General features: G+C 40.5%; 1 protein-coding gene and 1 long non-coding RNA gene across 15 annotated transcripts in view; both read right to left on the bottom strand.

Annotated features, from left to right (window-relative positions):
* LOC109965402 (probable phospholipid-transporting ATPase IH) overlaps positions 1-2,604 on the bottom strand; it is a 37,036-nt gene extending 34,432 nt beyond the window's left edge. For 6 of the 9 annotated variants that reach the window (XM_020609379.1, XM_020609374.1, XM_020609380.1 and 3 more), the window contains exon 1: positions 2,020-2,604. In XM_020609379.1, coding sequence (XP_020465035.1) covers positions 2,020-2,058 — 39 coding nt within the window. In that variant the 5' untranslated portion in view covers positions 2,059-2,604. The remainder of the gene's footprint in view (positions 1-2,019) is intronic. The other 3 variants (XM_020609376.1, XM_020609375.1, XM_020609377.1) reach the window with 3 other exon arrangements.
* Positions 2,605-17,861: 15,257 nt separating this feature from the next.
* The window catches only part of LOC109965460 (uncharacterized), a 77,735-nt gene continuing 76,283 nt past the window's right edge, over positions 17,862-19,313 (bottom strand). For 3 of the 6 annotated variants that reach the window (XR_002275645.1, XR_002275641.1, XR_002275644.1), the window contains exon 7: positions 17,862-18,943. This is a non-coding gene — a long non-coding RNA (uncharacterized LOC109965460). The remainder of the gene's footprint in view (positions 18,944-19,313) is intronic. The other 3 variants (XR_002275642.1, XR_002275643.1, XR_002275646.1) reach the window with 3 other exon arrangements.

A 19,313-nucleotide genomic window follows, 5' to 3' on the forward strand; every position in this document is an offset into this window, starting at 1 on the left:
CTGTACTGCGCGGTCTCGTTTCTGCAGCCATACTTCTGCTGTCAGAAAGCTGGCATCAGAATGCACTGCCTTCAGAAAACATTGATTTCCTTCTCATTAATAGGTCCTGTACCGGATACATTTAAAAACCTGTCTGCGGTTAATAATAAAGTAACATAACTCATACTTCACAGTGACAAGCTGCTGCATCGGTGATTAAGATAAAGGTATGGAAACACACCAAACTCTATTATCTCAGATAATGAACAGAATTCATATTTGAACACAGGTCATCATAGCAAATCATCTGTATACTAAGGGGGTCTTTTAGGATGCACTTTCTTTTTTTGTGTGTCTATGATACTTTTCAATGAATCATTTGTTTATTTCTTAGTTCCTATTTTTATGTCGGATATTAGCGGCCAGTCTCCCTCATTATAATGATTGTTTGACTGTGTAAACACCACAAACAACAATGGAAATAAGTCAAGGGCATTATTATTTGATCTCTATAAAAGTCTGATATGTTCCACATTATTAAATCTATTAAGATGGTGTTAATAAACCAAAGTAAAAGCCAGCAAAGCGGAGTTGAGAAAGACAAATGTCCCTCACACAAAATGCATCAAGGACAGGCCACAAGCCAGAGACCAGGTGACGATAAGGGTAGAAGATATGAAATGAAAGGCTCGTAAATTTGCCCAGTGGAGTAAAATGAGCTAAATCAAAGTACGTCCTGTAATGCTGAAGAAGATTTATGAATTCAGCTTTTTTTTTTTTGGATAACAAAATTATTAAAGCACCGGTGGGTTGCTACGTCCAGGCAGCGACTTTGATGGGAGTTTTTAAACTTTTGGAGCAGAGAAAAGGTTTTGCTGCCCTACACTACTTATCACATGTTAATCAACCTGCATGTAATATTTGTTTTTCTAAGGGAGCAACTGTCAGGACACGGCAGGGTCAACAGAAGGTGATACTCAAGTAATAGAGGTTCAGAACCATCCCCCCGATTCTAAATCAATATGTGGATAATTGAACTAATGATTAATTCCTTGTCATAATGATTTGGATTGAAGATGCAAAGGGAAACGGGTGAGAGATGAGGGGCGTGTTCAGTGACCTCATCCCTACCTCCCCCTCTCCGCCTCACTGGTGGATCTGATTCTCCCAGATGCTAGTCCTGCTGGAGCATCCATCAATCTCCTGACGCACTGTCGCTTGACACACACTTAGACCCTAATTTATAACAGAAACTTAAACATCCTAAATACACACAAACAGTTATCTTCACAGCACCTGAGCCAGTGTTAAGGTCAGCTAAAAGGGTCACTGACTGTGTACTGCGGATGTGCCAATACTCCAGAGGTGCCCAGTCTAATGAAGCTCACTAGACCTGACAGAGGTGGCTCCCACTAGATAATTCAGTCTCCTCCCAACCAGCTGCTTCCTATCATGGCAGAGGATCAGAGACTGCTGACGGGTCAGACTGGTAATATCATTATAGCTCACCAACATCTACTTTGTTATGTGAATGTTTCCTGCCCACAGAAAGACTAAAACACGTGATGGTGAGGCTTTGCTAGAAGCTCCGAGCCCCTGTAGTTTAACCTGCTCTATCATGCTGGAAGTGAGTACAGTTCACGAGCCAGTGCTGCAGCCTGAGTCTCTATAAGACCTCTCAAGTCTCTTTTTCCAGTCCTGACTGGGACTTACTTCCTCTGTAGACCAGGGCAACCGGGAGCCGTGACATATGTTAGTATGCACGCATGCTGTAGCTCACTGTTTAAGTTCATTTGTATTGTACATATCCACCAGCCATCACTGCAACTGTAGCCACTGGCACATTCCCCATTCAACTCATTCTGACAGCCCACACGCAATGAGCTGCCCAAACAGCTCCAGGTCATGTTGATCACCCTGCGCGTCCGTGCTCGAGCGTGTGCAACCGGATATGCACCTCATGTGGGTTAGATACAAAAACACAAGGAAGAAACACACAGAGCTACAGTTGTGACTATGTAAACAGACGGGGGCCCTTACGTATCTGGTGATGATATTCCGGAGCAGGTTGAAATCCATCCTTACGAGGCTCCGGCGGCGGCTACACTGTGCAGCAGAGACGTTTAGCTTTCCTTGGGTCTTCGTAAACGCTACCTACTGTGGATGTTTCCACCACAATCCATCGCTCACCACCCCTGCCGCCGCCGTGTCTGTGATAGTGAGGAGCAGCGGTCTCTCAGTCGGTTGTTAGGATTTTCATGGCATCCCTAAGAAGAGCCATGCGGGGACCGATTACAGAAAACCACACTCACACTGCTGGCTACATTTCAGGAGAAATCTCACCGCGAGCAAACCGCCAAAGCTCCGGGTCGTCTCGGTGGCAACTCTCCGTCTGAGAAACTGTTTCAGTCTGGCAGGAGACTGTCCGTGTAGCAGTCCGAGAAACAGCGCTGGCCTCGGTGCAGGCAACGCGAGGCGCCCACAGCACACAGCACTCAGCCCTCAGATGGCTACGCTGCGCATGCGCACTGAGATCTTCTCGCAGAGTAAATCTAAGCACTCACTACGTGCACAACCAACGGTGTGTATGTGCACGACCAGAAGCCCTGGAATCAAACACGTAACTAAAGTTCGTAGCACAACTATTTTACTTACAACTATATCTAGACAACATCCGTTGTTTTGGTTTGCCAGTGTTATGAGGAACATGAGCAACTAAAATTAGTTTGAATATCTGCCTAATTGGCGGGAAAGACCTATTTCTGTTCTTCAGTGGAACGTAACTAAGTACATGTATGCAATTACTGTACTTTAGTGCATATTTGAAGTATTGTGTTGCATTTAGGTATTTCCAGTTTGCACTTTTTATTCGCCATTATCAGACTCCAGTTACTGAAATGTTACATTTTTTGTATTTTTTTTTTTTAGTTTAGTTTAGTTTGAATTTTACAGTTAACATTTTACTCTGCAAAACATATTAAGAGCAATAAAATATCATGTTATGATTAAGCTTTATACAATCAAGAACTGAAACTGAAAATTAGTTGACTGGCAGAAAATGTATTGGAAATGATTCTTTTGCTCAAGCTTCTATAATATGAGGATTTGCCACTTTTCTTGTAATAATTTAGATTTACATTTAATAATTTTGAGGTTTGGACCATAGCGCTGGACAAAATAAACATTGTGAAGGTGTCACTTTGTGGTCTACGTAACTGTGTCTGCATTTTCCTCTATCTTCAGAATATTTGCAAACCCTACAATCAATCAATTAGTGAAGAAAATAATTAGGAGATTAAAGTGTATTTTTTTGATAATACTGATGTAGCCTACTTTTACTTAAATGGACATTATAAACCCATGAAACTTAAGTACAATGTGTCATCTTTAAATGTAGTGGGGTACAAGAACAAAATAGCCAGAAATAAAATACTTAAATACAAGCACTGAAGAATTATATTTAAGTACAGTAGCCTACTTACTTCCCCCACTGTGCCGAGTATCTCAGGCCTCACTCTTTGATCTGTATTTTGTCAACAGTATATTTAACCTGTGAGTATACTTAGCCAGAGACATGACGCATGCCCTAAATGCCAGCCGCCTGTTTCCACAACTGACTGCACGCACATGGATGAAAAATCACTGTAATATTTTTACAATGATGTAATAATAATAATAATAATCCTACAAGATATGTGCTGTGCTCAGCAGGGATCTAGCAGTGATATTATCTCCATATCTATATAGGGAGATCCTGTGGCAACAGGGCAACCCGGTGTGATGGCTACCCCAGACGTTTCATTTGTAGAGTTATGACTTTCAATTAGCAAACACACTATTAATAATGCAAAGGGATCCAGCGCTTTCAGCTCTGACCTATTAATGCTTGATGCCGCTGTTTACCTCCCTCAAGATAGTGAGTCTGCCTCAGTGGACACATTACAACCTGTTCTTTGTTTATGAGCTGTGACTATGCAGGATGTGTTTAATGTCATTGTAATATTATGGAGATAGGAGTGCCTCTTATCCCCATTTTACCTATTTGTCCTACAACAAAGCACAATAGTATTAAAAATTAGGATAGCTTTCACACAGCGCCACCACAGCAGATATAAAAATACCATAAGTTGTTAGGAATAGAAGAAAAGAAGACATTTTTTTAATAAATGCATTTTAAATGTCTTGCAGATAAACTAATTCTGCCATGTTCACAGACTAGTCCTTGCATGTTGAAGATACCAAATTATGAACTCAGAGCAAATCCCCATTTCTCATTGCTTAAGCACATTGCTACATAATATCAACATGTCCAAGACTAGTGACCTGTCCAAGTTTGACCCCGCCTCTCGCCAAATGTCAGCTGGCGTTGGCTCCAGCCCCCACGACCCTCAGTAGGATAAACGATATAGATAATGGATGGATGGATGACCATGTCCAATCAGAATCAGCACCTGTAATTAGGGTTTAATGTTTCTTCTGCGAGCAACTAGCTTTGATTTCCAAACAAAACTGCTGCTCAGTTTTCGACATGCTCAGCTGATGTTTCCACTGATTACCACATAGTTGGCTGACTTACTATTACTGTTCCATCTGAGTGGAAGAACTGGGTCATTGTTCATACCTTCCTTCTGTCTTCTGTGTGGGCAACAGTGAAGCTGCATACAGGGCAGTGGGTTATGTTCCTCATGTTGCCATTATACAGTATGGACAGTGTTTCTGGACAGCTCTCTTAGTTATGATTACATTTATAATAAATATTCATCACAATTGAAGCCTAGCATTTTTCAAACATTGTGAAATAACTTTAGAAATGTAATCTTTATAATTTGCTGTGGGGAAGTTGAATGCAACATAGAAATGCACACAAGGTTACATGTGCCCAACAAAAAACTAAATGCCTTTAACTGTAAAATCAGTGTGACTAAAGTGTGAAAACCTTTTGAGGCGTTGCATGATGAGGACAGAGTGTAGGACAGTCTGTCTCATTGAGAGGTTTTTCTTCCAAACTTTGGAGAGCTCCTTCTGGAAGTACATACTGTATATGCAGCTGTTTTCACAGGCTGAGTAGTTTTCAAGTGAGAGGTAAACTGACATCTAAGTGTATGATCAGTGGACTGCTGCTGAATGCTTTGTTTACAGATTATTAGTTGTTTCAATAATGTTAAAAAACCAAACAAAATAGAAGCAGAAGAAACTGGTTCAATCTACTGACATGTTATATATTATCTGGAGCTTTAAGCTGTTTTCCAGTGGTTTTTTTTCTCAGTTTGTGTAATCATTACAGCTCTTGTTGCAGCGCAAGCAGCTGACTCTGTGCTATTATCAGCACGAACAATGGATCCTATTATGCTGTACACATGAATTTTTCCTGTATCAGCTCACAAGCTCTGGAAAATTAACAATATAAGGTATGTAATGATGTATTAGAGAAACAACTAAATTTGTTTTGAACTCAAAACCATTCTTGCAACATGTGGCATCTATGGATATTCTACAGATCCTAAAAGACAGAGCAGTGAATAAATTAACTATACACACACACACACACACACACACACACACACACACACACACACACACACACAAACACAGTATATGTTTTACATCTTTAAAGAGTTGATTGCATTTATATTAGCAGTATTAACAAATGTAAACAGCACATCTTCTGTTTGTGGTTCCTAGCCTAGTTGATGTCTATCATACCTTAGGCGTTAGCACAAAAAGCGGTTGGATTGTTTTGTACACTGTAACACACTGCATATATTTGCATGTTTTGCAGCAATAGTTTAATTACAACTCGAATTATAAAGAAAAATATAGGAATGAATTATTCATGGTAAATGTATCAAGTTTTATGAGTTTGTGGTGGCTGAAGGCTGCTGCCTGACCCCAGAGATAAGGATGATAGAGAAAGAAAAAAGACAAAGATGAAGGAGCTGTTATGATTATAAAGTGCCTCAGTTCGTTCCACTAATTTGCATAATGAGCTTTGAAAGTGAACTCAAAGGTTAATCAGATCCACTAGTGTATTATTAGGAAAATCAAGAGCTTATTTGATGACTGGTCATGTGTAACAGGAAAGAGACTGCAGGAGAGATAAACCAAGATGAAAACGCCGTGTACTCGGTTATTTGGTGCCATCTAGTGGCCACTATACAAAAACGCATTATTTGTCTCATGAACACAGCAATGCTCATCATCCCCAAAACCCTGTCGGTGTTGCTTCAGGTAATTTGGCAGCTAATTCATGGCCTTGATTAATCGTAATTGTAGGACCATTTAAGCACGAGTTAACCCTCCATCATGGGAGAACAAATTAACAGGCCTGCAGTCTCTTATGTTTGACTGATTTGTTGTTACTTGACTGAATGAGTTTTTGTGTATGTTGCGCAAGTGATCGTTTGAGTGATTTAGTTAATGAATGAGTGAATGTGCATCTGAGAAACCCAGCTTAAAGGCTGACCCCTCTACTTATGCCAGAGGTTAGTAAATGTGTCTATTAAAGCTAGTGAGACTAAGATTGTGTGAGTAAGCACTGCACACACTGCAGGACGCCGGTCTCTCTCTGAGCACAGATAATAGGTGTGTTTGTGTCTCTAGCAGTGCTGATGTGCGTCACATGCCTTCTCTCTCCATGCCCAGTTCGGGTGCCAAGAGAAGGGCTTAAACCTGCGTCTGGAGATGGGAGCTGTGGAGATCCCAGGGAGCGGATGCTTGGCACCGTGAAATAGGATTTGGGAAGGACCGAAGCAATGAAGCGAGAGGGAGAGCAGCAACTGCCAAGTCCTCTCTGCGGATTTGGTGCCCCCCTCCTCACCTCTTAAACATATTCAGTTTGTGCACACACATGTGCAGATATGAAGGAGAGAACGGGGGATTGCGAATGGAAGAGGAGAGAAAAGAAAAGCAGAGAGGGGAGTATAATAAGAAGAACAGTGGTTGGAGCAATAACACAGTTAGAGAGACAGTGACCTGAACATGTGTTCCTCACCGTAACCAGCTCATACAGCTCACTAATCCTGCCAAGGCTTTGCAGGTGCCTCCTACCTGAATATGTGCACAGGATGTGTGTGCATGCCTGACGTGCGTGCTGATATCTGTGCTTGGTTTTGTGCACTGTGTGGATAATCTTCTGTAAGTGACAGTCAGAGGTTGACAAGAAACAAGAGAGAAACAGGAGGGAGGAGTGGGGGAGTAAGGGGGCGGGGCTACTCACATGGCTGTCAAAGGAGGTGATTGATTTTCCACCCCCTGTTATCAAGACCAGCAGCCACAAGGACCCCTAATACCCCACTGTCTGACACACACACACACACACACTATCAGTAGCTCAATACCAAGAAAATAGTCCTATCAAGTATCATCTGCCTCTCTGTCTCTCTCACGTGTTCAAAACAAATATCTAATCAGCATAGTTGGCTCTGGAGCAGAGAGAAGAAAGAGAAAACACAGTTGGCTCAGTTTGCTTGTGGCTGACAGGAAAGAAGAAAGGGAAACAAAATCAGTTACGAACATGAGCACAGATGATTAAGGAGCAGAGATGATTCAGGAAAGCAAGATGGATGCATCTAAGTGGCTGCTTCTGGGCAATTCTGTTTCAACTCACATCTCTCGTTTGTCTCAAGAGCATCAAAATGAGAGAGTTCTAAGCTATACCACTGTAAATGTTCTGAAATGGAAAATCACAATGAGAGTGTGGTGACAAGAAGTTTCAAGGCAAAACAGTGGAACCCCTGCATCGCTCTCTTCACACTTACTATTTCTCTGACTACCTCCATCTCTCCTTCCGTTCTTGTTCCATGCCCTCTCTCCAGCCCCCTCTTGAATGATTTCTTCTCTCTCTCTTTTTTATAAAAATTTCTACAAAGGACTTGTGCAATTTTGCCATTACTCATATTATCGCTGGTGGCTCCAAACTGAGTCTTGGCGCCATTCCTCAGGGGTAATTGGAAACTGCAGGTGTGAGAGGGCACATTAGCATACACAAGCCTTGCACAGCATACTGCTTCAGCCCTAATGGCAGCAAGAAAAATACATCTATCACTCTAATGCTGAAGAGACGGATGTGTACTGTAGTTACACCACTGAGACCAGTCATAAAAATGTGATACCCTGCGGTGTTAGTGAGCTCGTGCACTCTGTTCCCAAACTGTGTCTGTTTGTGTGTAAGACACCGAAAAAGAAAGGAGAGGCAAGGCAAAGTAGTGCTGATACTATCTTTAATATAAGGAAATATAAATCAGGTATCAAGTGGACAACTGTATTTGCCATACCCAGAGCAACAAAACAAAAATTTGATGTATTTTTTCAGTCCAGGTGCAAACACATTTTTACATGCAGGGGATCAGAGCAAACTATGATGATATTTCAGTATTACAGAGAAAGTGTGATGACAATGGAGCAACAGAACATCTTAGAGGCCCATTTTAACCATTCACAGAGGGAAAGTGATTAAATCTATACCGGTCCAAACTGTTCTTGATGCTTAGAAATGTCAGTATCAGTTCAAAGTGTTTGCATAATGGCTAAATGTAATCTGTGCAGATGTAGTCTTAGCTTGAAATGGAACCATGAAGAATGTAATAAAAATGTCAACAATTATATCTGTAGTGATTTTTCACAATATGGAGATGGGAGGGAAGACGTGCAAACAGTTTGCGGCTGTCTGTAAGGTTAAATTGGATTTTGGTATTAAATCACAGGATTGTTTTCTTTATTATAGTTGATTTTTGGTATTTGAGTCGCACAGCTTTGTAGCAGTTTTAGCAGTCAGTATGGATAGTATATAGTGCACTGATTGGTACTGATCACATAAATAATTAATACTGTTTCCAGGAACATGTGAATCAAACTGTATTACATTTGAAAACCTTTATCCATTGTGGTGCCACCTGTCTGTACATTCATGTGTGAAAAATAAATAAATAGAAGTGCGGTTTTGGTAGATTTGAGAACAACAAACACATTATCAGTGAATTATTTACAATCCCAAGTGTGACTCACTCTTTCACTTACCACAGCACATCAAATCAAACATGAAATCAAATAAATGCTGGTGCTGTCAGCTGTTATCAAGATGTAACCCTGCTGGCAGATTCAGGAGCTTAAAATAATGTCACACCCCATAATTGCAGGCAAAATGCACTTTGAGGAATCAGTAGCATTTCAGCCTATGGAGCCTAATTCATTACATTCTGTCTTTTTCACCACCAGCAGAGACATTTTACTTTTACTTCTGTCAACAGATCATTTCATAAAGTGCTTAGGTGAAGGCACCAGATTCAAAATTTCAGACAATCTAAACTGGAAGCCACAAATGTCAGTATTGTAGAATATCTACTGTATGTGTCTGATTTCACTGAATATTGTTGAGAAATTATGATGGCTTCTCAAGCACTGTAATGAAATCCAACTTGTCAGAAGTAATGGTTGGATATTTTATATATCTGGATATCAAGAATGTCACTGTGGCGCACTTTGCCACCAAAAAAAGAGAAATTTAAAGCAGCAATTTCTTCCTGGGAGGTGAAAGAATGACCCATTTAAACCCCCCATAGTGCATGCATAGGGTGTATGCTAACCATGTTAGCAAATTGAAGGGACACACAAGTCTGTATGTGTTATTACCATATCCACACAGAGACTTGCAGGGTCTTTCTTTGTCCTGTCTGCAGTGTGCAGTTTTTCTTGTCTATGGAACAGTGCTGAAACAGCTTGTTAAACAGTGACATCCATTGACTCCCAGACCCCCTGCTGAGCACATCTCCCTGCAGTTAGGGCTCCATGGAAGCGAACCAGCCATCACTCCTTCCACTTCTGCAGAAAGGCTGTAGTTACGTCACAGTGACAGACATAAAGTGCCTCACAGAGCATGCATATGCACTGTCACAATACAGAGAGATACATAAACAGAGGTCATTACAAGACAAAGAGAATATCAGCAGAAGTGAGAAAAAGTCTCTCATAGATGGCCTGACACACCCCTTCCCCCGCTGAACCTCAAACCCACCATGACTTCCCACTTTGTATTAACGAGTAATGCATGCTTGCAAACAACAGATTACCAAACTTAGAACTCTGTTTGCCTAAACACTTTAAATGGCATTAATATGTTTTTAATTCTCTTTTAATTTATCTTTTTAGCAGAATATGAATATCTATTTATTACACAAATATAAAATTGTAGTAGATGGATTCAGTGCTCAGTGAAAAATAAGTGCCTCTGTTGTGTCTTGGTAGTTATTTGGATTTATAATCATTTTATTCTCATTTTCCATTTTAGAACCTCAACCAAAAGACGTCAAAAACAGAAAGTCAGATTCATTCTTTTTAAATAGCGCAACATGAATGACAACAGACGGCCTGGCCCATCTTGCATTGCTGCTGTCACTGGTGAGATAAAAAAAAAACAAAACTTAAAACTTTACATCTAAATTCAGATTACAGCACAAGTCATTCCCACAGATTTTGCATCACACACCTTCAGTAACCAAATCTCTGTTCTGAATGGTACAGCAGCAGTGTAACACAAAGATCTGAGACCCATCCTCAGCGATAACCTCAATCACTCAGACGTCACAACATTATTCTTACCTTCATTTTACCCTGAATGTAACCCAAAGATGGAAAGTCACTTTCCTCTGGTGCACACCCTGAGAAGGGATTACATAATATAAACAAGTGAATCCATCACAGAATCATGTTTTTGCAGCATTAGAGTGAATTAGTTGCCAAGAGGTGCCAGTCAACTCCATAAATTAATTATACAAATCGCCTAATAAACATTAGACACAGTCCAGGTACAGTCCAAGTATACAGTGGTGGAAAGTAACTAAGTACATTTACTCAAGTACTGTACTTACAGTAAGTACACTTTTGAGTTATCTGTATTTTACTTGAGTATTTTCATTTTGTGTTTCTTCATACTTTTGTGGAAAATTCACATATTATAAGTTAGTTAAAACGAGCTCCACCTTTACCAGCTGCAACATTAAATGCGATGAACACATCAATGCATCCGTAATTATAATCAAACAATATCATAAACATTAAAAGTCAAATGTTCCATTTTGCATAATGATTACTTTTATTTTTTGTATTTTAAGTATTTTTGACACTAGAAAAGCAGATAAATGTACTTTTACTTAAGTAACGTTTTGAGTGCAGGACAGTTACTTGTAACAGAGTATTTTTACACCATGGTTTTGCTACTTTCACTTTAGTAAGGGATCTGAGTACTTCTTCCACCACTGCAAAAATATATAGTACATATGTAGCCCCAGTATTAAACCAGAAAACATAAGATTTCAACCAGCTGTCACCATCAAAGTGATTTGCTTTTCTTAATACAAAATGAAACATAGAGGTGTCAGGATACTTCTGTATTTTAATTTGTTAGGGCTCATATGGTACATGGCGCTGTTAGGTCCTCTTGTGTGTTTACTTAATCTAGAAGTTATATTATTTTATAAAGATTTTTTTTAATCTGGTACAGCTGGTGTTATTGCTAAAAAAGGAGGGCAAGTGTCTGTGCCAGATATGGGTTATACAGCACTTTTTTGTTTGGAGCAGGTGTTTCTCATGTTTTACAGTTTGAGGTTTTACAGTCTGAGAGAAGCAGATATCAAAGAAGCATGAGGGAAAATGTTAAAGTGTTTTGAGGCTATTATTTAAAAAGTGGAATTGAAAATGTAATAAAATAGTGTCTGATAGAGTTTGTGTAGTGTAGCATTTGTTTTCTTTAGAAATACATATGGCTTCCATGTTAAATGTCCATGTGTGCATGTGTTTTCCTTGCAGGAGGTCAGGACACTCCTGTGCTGGCTGACTGTGAAGGATTATTATGGGATTAGGGGTGTCTCAGTTGCCACAGGGAGATGATAATCACAGTAGCTGTCCTCTGATCTGTACAGGGATAAGAGCGTCAATCAAACTGGAGACAGGTGAGAGTGAACACTGCTGTGAGCATGAACACGTGTGTGCTGTTTTCTCTGACCTGCATGTTGTGCTCATGTGTGAATGTTTTCTGTGACTCAGCTGTCAGGTAAAAGGAAAAAGGAGCTGTGTTCTTTTTTTTTATCTCACCAGCAGATAAATGAATTTATGTTTTATGGAAATAAAATATGGTCCTCTCCTCCCTCCCTGCCTCCAGATGGTCCCTGTGGAAAGAGGGTGATTATCTGGCCCATCTCAGCCAGGGAACCTGAGAGTGTTGATGTTGGGTGGGCAGTGCAGTGCCACGCCAAGTCTCCTGTCCCCAGGAGCCTGAACATGATCCCCTTTACCTGCCCCCCGTCTCTGGTCCTCTCCCTCCCTCCTCCACTCCACCAGCGGCTAGACTTACTGCAGCTCCCTCCACCTTCTCCTCATCCCCGCCATCTCCACCCTAGGATAGACTTTCTTCCACCTGACGAGGCTTGGCCTGGATTACTGGAATACCTGGACAGGTAAGTCTACTCAGGAAGGTGTCAAGTGTTTGCGTATAAGGCAGAGAAGAGAGGGGAAAAGAAAGAGAAAACTAAAGAGAAGGGTCATTTGTAATGCTTAGCAACGTATCAGGCTCAACACAGCAAACATGGTGGTTGTTGGGAGCTTGGCAGGGCACTCTGTTCCAAAGTCCTCTTTACTAATCCCATGAATAAATAACTAGGAGTCTTCAGCACTGTTGATAAAGCCTTCCTCATTTTGATTTTCAATCTACTCTCTCCCTGTCTCTCCATAATTCTTATCATGCCTTCTAATTAGACCAAGTCGGCAGTTTCTCTGTCATGACGTGACGCAAGTTTATTGGAAATGCCTGTCAGGCTAAAGGAGCCAGGGCACGGTGCTGGTGGACCAGACCACAGCCTCAGCAATGAGGCAAACTCAGCCATAAATGCAAAGAAAATATACTAATAGATACCATCTGAACATTTTGTTTCCAAGCTCAGAGGTGCTGCTAAAAGGCTCAGCAGAGGGCAAGGATTTATTAAGGGACTATTAAATGATACTACAGCTACTGTGTGTATGTAATTGTTTCATTATTATAGCTGTAAACAAGAACCGCTTGACTTATAATATAATTAAAAACTTAAGTGAATAAAGCTAAAGGCCAGAATAGAATTTAAAGTGCTTCTGCTAGTTTATAAATTACTCACTGGTATGAGGCCACAATATGTTTTAGATCTCCTTAAAGAATACAAACCCAGCAGGGTTCTGAGATCCCTAAGAAGCAGTCAGTTGGTAGAACTTCGGGTCAGAACCAAACAGGGTGAAGCTGCTTTTAGCTACTGCACACAGATGGAATCAACTTCCTGATGAACTTCAATGTGCCACAGCTTTTTCAAGTCTAAACTGAAAGCTCTGCAGCTTTGCAGTGCCTTTGACTGACCAGTTTCTATGCTGCACTTTTGTTTCATCTGTTGAATTCGGGGCAACTTTTAACTTCTAACTGTTAGATAATCATGTTTCTGACCTTCTATTTTGTCTATATGTTTTTATTTTAGGTATTTTATCTCATTTTAACAATGTTTTATCTTAATTTTGTCTTTACTGATTTTATTCTGGTTTGAATGTTTTATTGCTTAGTGTTTTTAATGATGTCACTGTTTTTGTGTCTTTCTAAAGCACTGTGACTTGCCTCTGTGTATGAAATGTGCTATATAAATAAAACTGCCTTGCCTCCTTGATTTGTTCTTTCCCAACCTTATTATCTGTAAAAAAATGGCAGACTAATCATCAAATGAACTTTATTCTTTTTCTAATTTTATTCTGTGATGTCAGAAAAATGTATTCAAACAGATACTTGAAAAAATGTGCTTTCTTGACTATTTCATTCTTTCTTGGAATAGATTTTACATTTTTTACTTAAAAATTTGGCTTTGTATCATGTTGTGAGCTGAATAAAGTATAATGTAAATAAAATATTACAACCCTATAATATATCAATAAAGGAGGACAAATGCTAAGAAAACTATAGTTTGAAATGTCTGTACCTTAATGGGTTGATGTTTTGAACTAAATAAAAAAGATTTGTATCAATATTTGTTACTGATTCCTGAGGGTTTCCTGAGTTCTTGTGGTTTACCTCTGGTAACCTTCTTATAATTAAAGAAAACTTACAAAATCTGCACCTGTCTTAACAGAATGTCAGTGACTGTGGGAGCGCTGCAAACACATTTAGAAATAACCCATTGTATTAAATTCATGTCAATGTCTTAAATGCACAGTGTCATTGCCAGGAGTTTTAGCAACCAAACTGGGCATGACTTCATTTAACCCACAGTTAGTTACCCACAATGTTACATTTGTTACAGCTTTGTTCCTTTGTGTTTAAGGACAGAAACAGGTAATCACTCTTACCACTGAACATCTTTCCCCTCAATGGATTTGAGCCACGTCTGAAAGGATTTGTCTTTTTTAAATTTTTTTAAGAGAATAGTGGAACAAGACATAAGCTTCTGCAGTTCAAGGACAAAATACCCACAAGAGTGTAACTGTATTGCTGCCATACAACCTCAGTTTGAATGGCATTACAGCATATTGTGCAGCACTTGCTATGATATTACAGTTTGCTCTAAAAGGTTCATTTGTTCTGTCTTATTTCAAATGACCTTGAATTGTACAAGGTTTGCGTCTATTTTACATCTCTGTTTCTATTTTGTACGATTACCAGTCCTGCAGCAGATCATTAGGATACAGTACATTGCAGTGCATTCAAAAGAGGGCAGTGTAGCCACACATGCAGGATTTCCAAGATGTTTTTCCTATTTCTGAATGTATCTCTCATACAAACAATGCTCCAATTTCTGGACACCATATTTACATCTATTTTGGTTCAGCTCAGAACATTTGCTAATTAAACCTTTCCAACAGCAACTTGTTTTTGTTTCACACTGATAATCTATTTCTCAGCTGCAAAACGGCTGAAAAACAAAACAAAACAACAAAGTATGACTAATATAATTTCAATGGACAGAGTGAAAAACCCAGTGGTCAAGCTGTCAGAATAAAACTGCACCTGGTAATTGCTGAAACACCCACTGACCCCTGTGCAATGAGCATCAACACACCCCTTGACTACATGCAAGAAAATTGCTTCATAGTTAGTGCATTATTGTTTCAGCGAAGGCAGAGAGGTTGCCTTGCCTGGCCCTGGGTGGCATCATTAACACAGTCTGGAGTAACACGTTTAAATCAGATGGCATTGTCACAGGTGTAACTGCTGCTGTTCATGCATGTGATTAATGTCCCCTTTTTTGATTAATTTCCTACACTGGCTGAAAAGCCTTCGCATTTGTGATTAATGAACCTGCAGCCTAATATAATGTAATAGTGGTTTGGTGGGTGTATGTGTGTTCTCTCTTTGACTGGTACCAGTGTGCAGCATCTCCTAAATTCCATTTCAGTCAGTGGTCACAGTCAAAGGTCAGGGCAAAGGAAATCACATGTAAACACTTGGCCTCTTGGTCTTAAAAGCAGAGTTTGTCTCGCCATGGAGCCATGATAGAGGAAATATATAGGGTGTGCTGCTTCAGTAAATGTTGAAAACAAAGACAAGAAAGCAGACACAGAGAAACCGGCACTGTCCTTGTATCTAAAGTTAGTGGCAGGCTGATACATAAACCCACATACACTGACGTAGCTCCTGTCCCATGGGTCTAAGCTTCTATCTCTGCCTGAAGGCTTTAAAGAATATGATCAAGATACTGCAAATCAGAGCTTCACACCCACATGTCTCTGCTCACAGAACTGAAGAGAAAAAAGTGCAGAGATTGGTTATACTCACTGTTGACCTTTTGATGTCTAAGTCAATATTCTCTTTTTTCCCCTCTCAGGCTTCTTCCCTCTATACCCCACCTTCCCCATGTCCCTGGTGGTGACAGAGACGGAGGACACAGGGGTTTGTAATTAGACGGTTGACCCCGGGGTTGGGTTGGGTGACCCTGGCAGCCGTGGAGCGCAGATCCAGCCTGATCAGATGAGTAGTTCTGAGGGATCAGTGGTTGAAAGACGGCCGGCTCCGCGCCTCAGCCAACACAGTCACATTAGCCAGCGCGGCTGAGACGGGCACGGTTACAGAAGCCCGATTGCCGAGCTCAAACAGTCACAAACACTTGTCTGGGTAGCACACAAACATAGAGGCACATGGTTTTCATCATCTATGGACACTGATGTGGCTGCAAAGCACACTACCTGCCACCACTCAAGGAAAGGTAAAAAGAAGGAGAGAGGCTGAGGGGTAACCTGACCTAGGTAGGGGAAGGAGAGGGGAGGGAGAGGATGGATGGCAAGCGAGAAGCAGTGCTGGCCCTTAGTCAAGTGCTGTGTATTTCAGAAACAGACCGCATCTAGTTACACTCTACCTGAGAAGGCGAGAGGGCCTGAGGAGGATTCAAAGAAATGTATGTGGACCTCACTGCCTTTGCTGTGCTTCTTTGGCTAGCAGAGATTTAGTGAAAATCAAGGTCAGTTAATATGTAACTGTTTTCTTTTTTCAGCTGTAAAAGCACTGCATTGCTGCCACAGAGGTTCCTATGAGCAGGTCAATAATTGGTAAACGTGGCTCAGCTGTCTTTGCTACTTCCACTACTCGCTGCACTAATTAAAAGCAGTGAGATGGTTGAAAGAAAGAGCGTGTCATCTAGGACACACTGGGAGATGTTCACCTGAGACGGCACAGTCACCGATGCTCCGGGCACATCAGTATGACCTGATCGTCGGCACTGTTTGAAGTTGTTGCAGAAAGAGAGAGAGGGAGAGCGAGACGAGAGTGTCTTGATCTGAAACTGTTGCCCTTGGGGGAATAAAGAGACAAAAAGAAATTGAGAAGCAAATGAAGAAAGTGAGGAGATGGATGCAGGTATAAAGGCAATTTTGGTAGACATAAGGGGAAAGAAGCAAAGAGGGCAGAGAGAAAAAGCAAAAGGGAAAGTGTCCTCTACCCCGACCGTGTGAAAGTTGAGGCCTGCTCTTTAAGACACTTATTTAGTCTGGTGTTACACTGCTCAGATCTCATTCGTTTCTACCTCTTTACCTCTCTTAAGTCATCATGTTTACACAGGCTGTTACTGCCATTTCCCTATTGTCTAACCCTCTGCTGCTTTTCCTCCTTCTTTCCCCTCTTTCTTTGTCTTTTTCCTGCTGGTCGGAAATCTGCTAGGCTTGCTCATCGGCGCCAGCCTCTGTTAATCCCCTCCCAAAGCACCTTAGCAACGCTAGGAATTTAGAGATGCTAAAAAAAACAACAACAACAACAACAAAAAAACACAACAACTGTTCTTAACACTGGGCTCATATTGGCAAGAGTGGCCACATCTTGAGATGTGTGTGTGTTTTCCATAAGTAGTTCAGAACAATCTGGAAGGGTGTGATAACCAAAAATCTCTCAGGAGTGTGTGTGTGTGTGTGTGTGTGTGTGTACATTCAGTGGAAGTGTTATGTGTATGTGATATAGTTCCTATAACACCAGCTACCTGGTAATCACTACATGCAGTCACCTGAGATGCTCATTATCTAGTCTCTGTGCATGTTCTGTTTACTGCATCTGTACCTCAGCACACACACTCCCAGACTTGAGTCTCACAAGTCTTTGTGTGGTTGACTGCAGACGCCTATACGAGTCAATGCTAGACCGAGAGGCCAAGCGAGTGGACAAAATAGAAATTATCACAAAAAGTTTAACAGTTTATGTTATGATGGGCTCAACTTAGTCAAATGCCTTGATGGAAAAAAAAATCAATAAAGCACAGCAGTTATACTGTCAGTTATTTTTCATTTGTTGGCTTTGCAATTTTCACACATCAACACAGATCTCCCACCCTCATCCCCACCCCCCACCTCTCTCTTTCTTTACCCAAAATCAATTACTTAGGTGCAGTGGTAGAATAATTGAGGGCACGTTTAGGCCTTGAAATTAATACATAGCTTAAATGTGAAAACTTTTCTGTGACTTCTCACTTTGAAGTATTAATTTGCCTCTCAAACTGAATGTGAAAAAAAGACAGAAAGAGAAATATTTTATCCTTACATAGCAATAAGATGCAAGACTTTATTCAACATGTATTCTCTATCTTTTTTTTTTAGCAAAAGCTAATTAAGACAACAACAAAAACAGACTATAAAATGCAACAAAGACCTGTCTGGAAAGACGACATTTACATCCATCAAATCTGTAATAGTAGCAGTTTTTGTTTTGTTTGTTTGTTTTTGGGGCAAAGAAAAAATAGAAATATACATAACATGTACACCCATGCACAGGAAAGATATTAATTAGAGCTTCAAAACATATCCATGTATCAATACGTCCTGCTTCTCTTGATAAATGTCAAGGGGTTTGTGTTCAAATGGAAAATGACCTGTTCCACAGTTTCCACACCAGACTGCACAATAATAATCTGATCCTGGTGCCAGATCTGTACGTTTCTGTTGGGCTGGTCAAACAGCACATTAAAACACTCAAGACTGTGGAAATATTCATTGCAGACATTCTGGCGGATTTTACAAATCTAAAAATGCAACGGGTTCTTGGAAAACATGCCAACATGAAAGACTAAGAGTATTAAGACAGTGACGCATGGCTCCAGTGAAAGGGGATTGGGAATGAGCACTGCTGCAGATACTGCTGTTTTTTGTTTTGTATTTGTTTTTGCTGAGATGAGTAAAATATACGGCTGGTGTTTTGTTTGGTTCAATCAGCAGGTAAGCCACAAGAAGACACTGTACTTGGATACAAAGCGTTTGGCGATAAGAGAAAGGGGCTACGTAATTAAGGGGCTGAGCATCACAGGGGAAAGAGCAAATGGAGGAAATTTGGGGCTCTGACTGCCGCTGACATTTTCCAAAAGGTCTTTTCGCCCACAGCACCCATTTCCTAGTGCTTGTCATAATGATGGCCTGCCAGCGGGGGAGATGAGGTGCTATCTGTTAATCACAGTCCCCCCACAGTGATCCACATCCACTGGTGATAGCCATGATGGACACTTTGCTGGAAGAGACAGACAGAGCAAGAGGGAGATGGACAAAGAGAGGATATTGATTTGCAGGGATATCAAATGTCAAAAAATCAATAAATAAAGATACAGCAGACAGGACATACAGAGCCCGGGAGTTTTAGTTCATATAACAAATATATATTGTGCACACAGTGTACATATACTGCATAAAATGAAATGCACAAGTACATTATCCATACATAAGTTCACTATCCAATCAGCTGAATACTTAATAACCAGTAAGTTATCAATTTAATTACAAATTAATCAAATGTAGCCAGTACCTTAAAGAGTCTGATAGCTGACAACGATCTAATGGCTCTGGAAACAAATTGAGTAGGGTTATAATCATTAAGAACAATT

The sequence above is a fragment of the Monopterus albus genome, unplaced genomic scaffold (assembly GCF_001952655.1).
Source record: "Monopterus albus unplaced genomic scaffold, M_albus_1.0 scaffold99.1, whole genome shotgun sequence".
Lineage (NCBI taxonomy): Eukaryota > Metazoa > Chordata > Actinopteri > Synbranchiformes > Synbranchidae > Monopterus > Monopterus albus.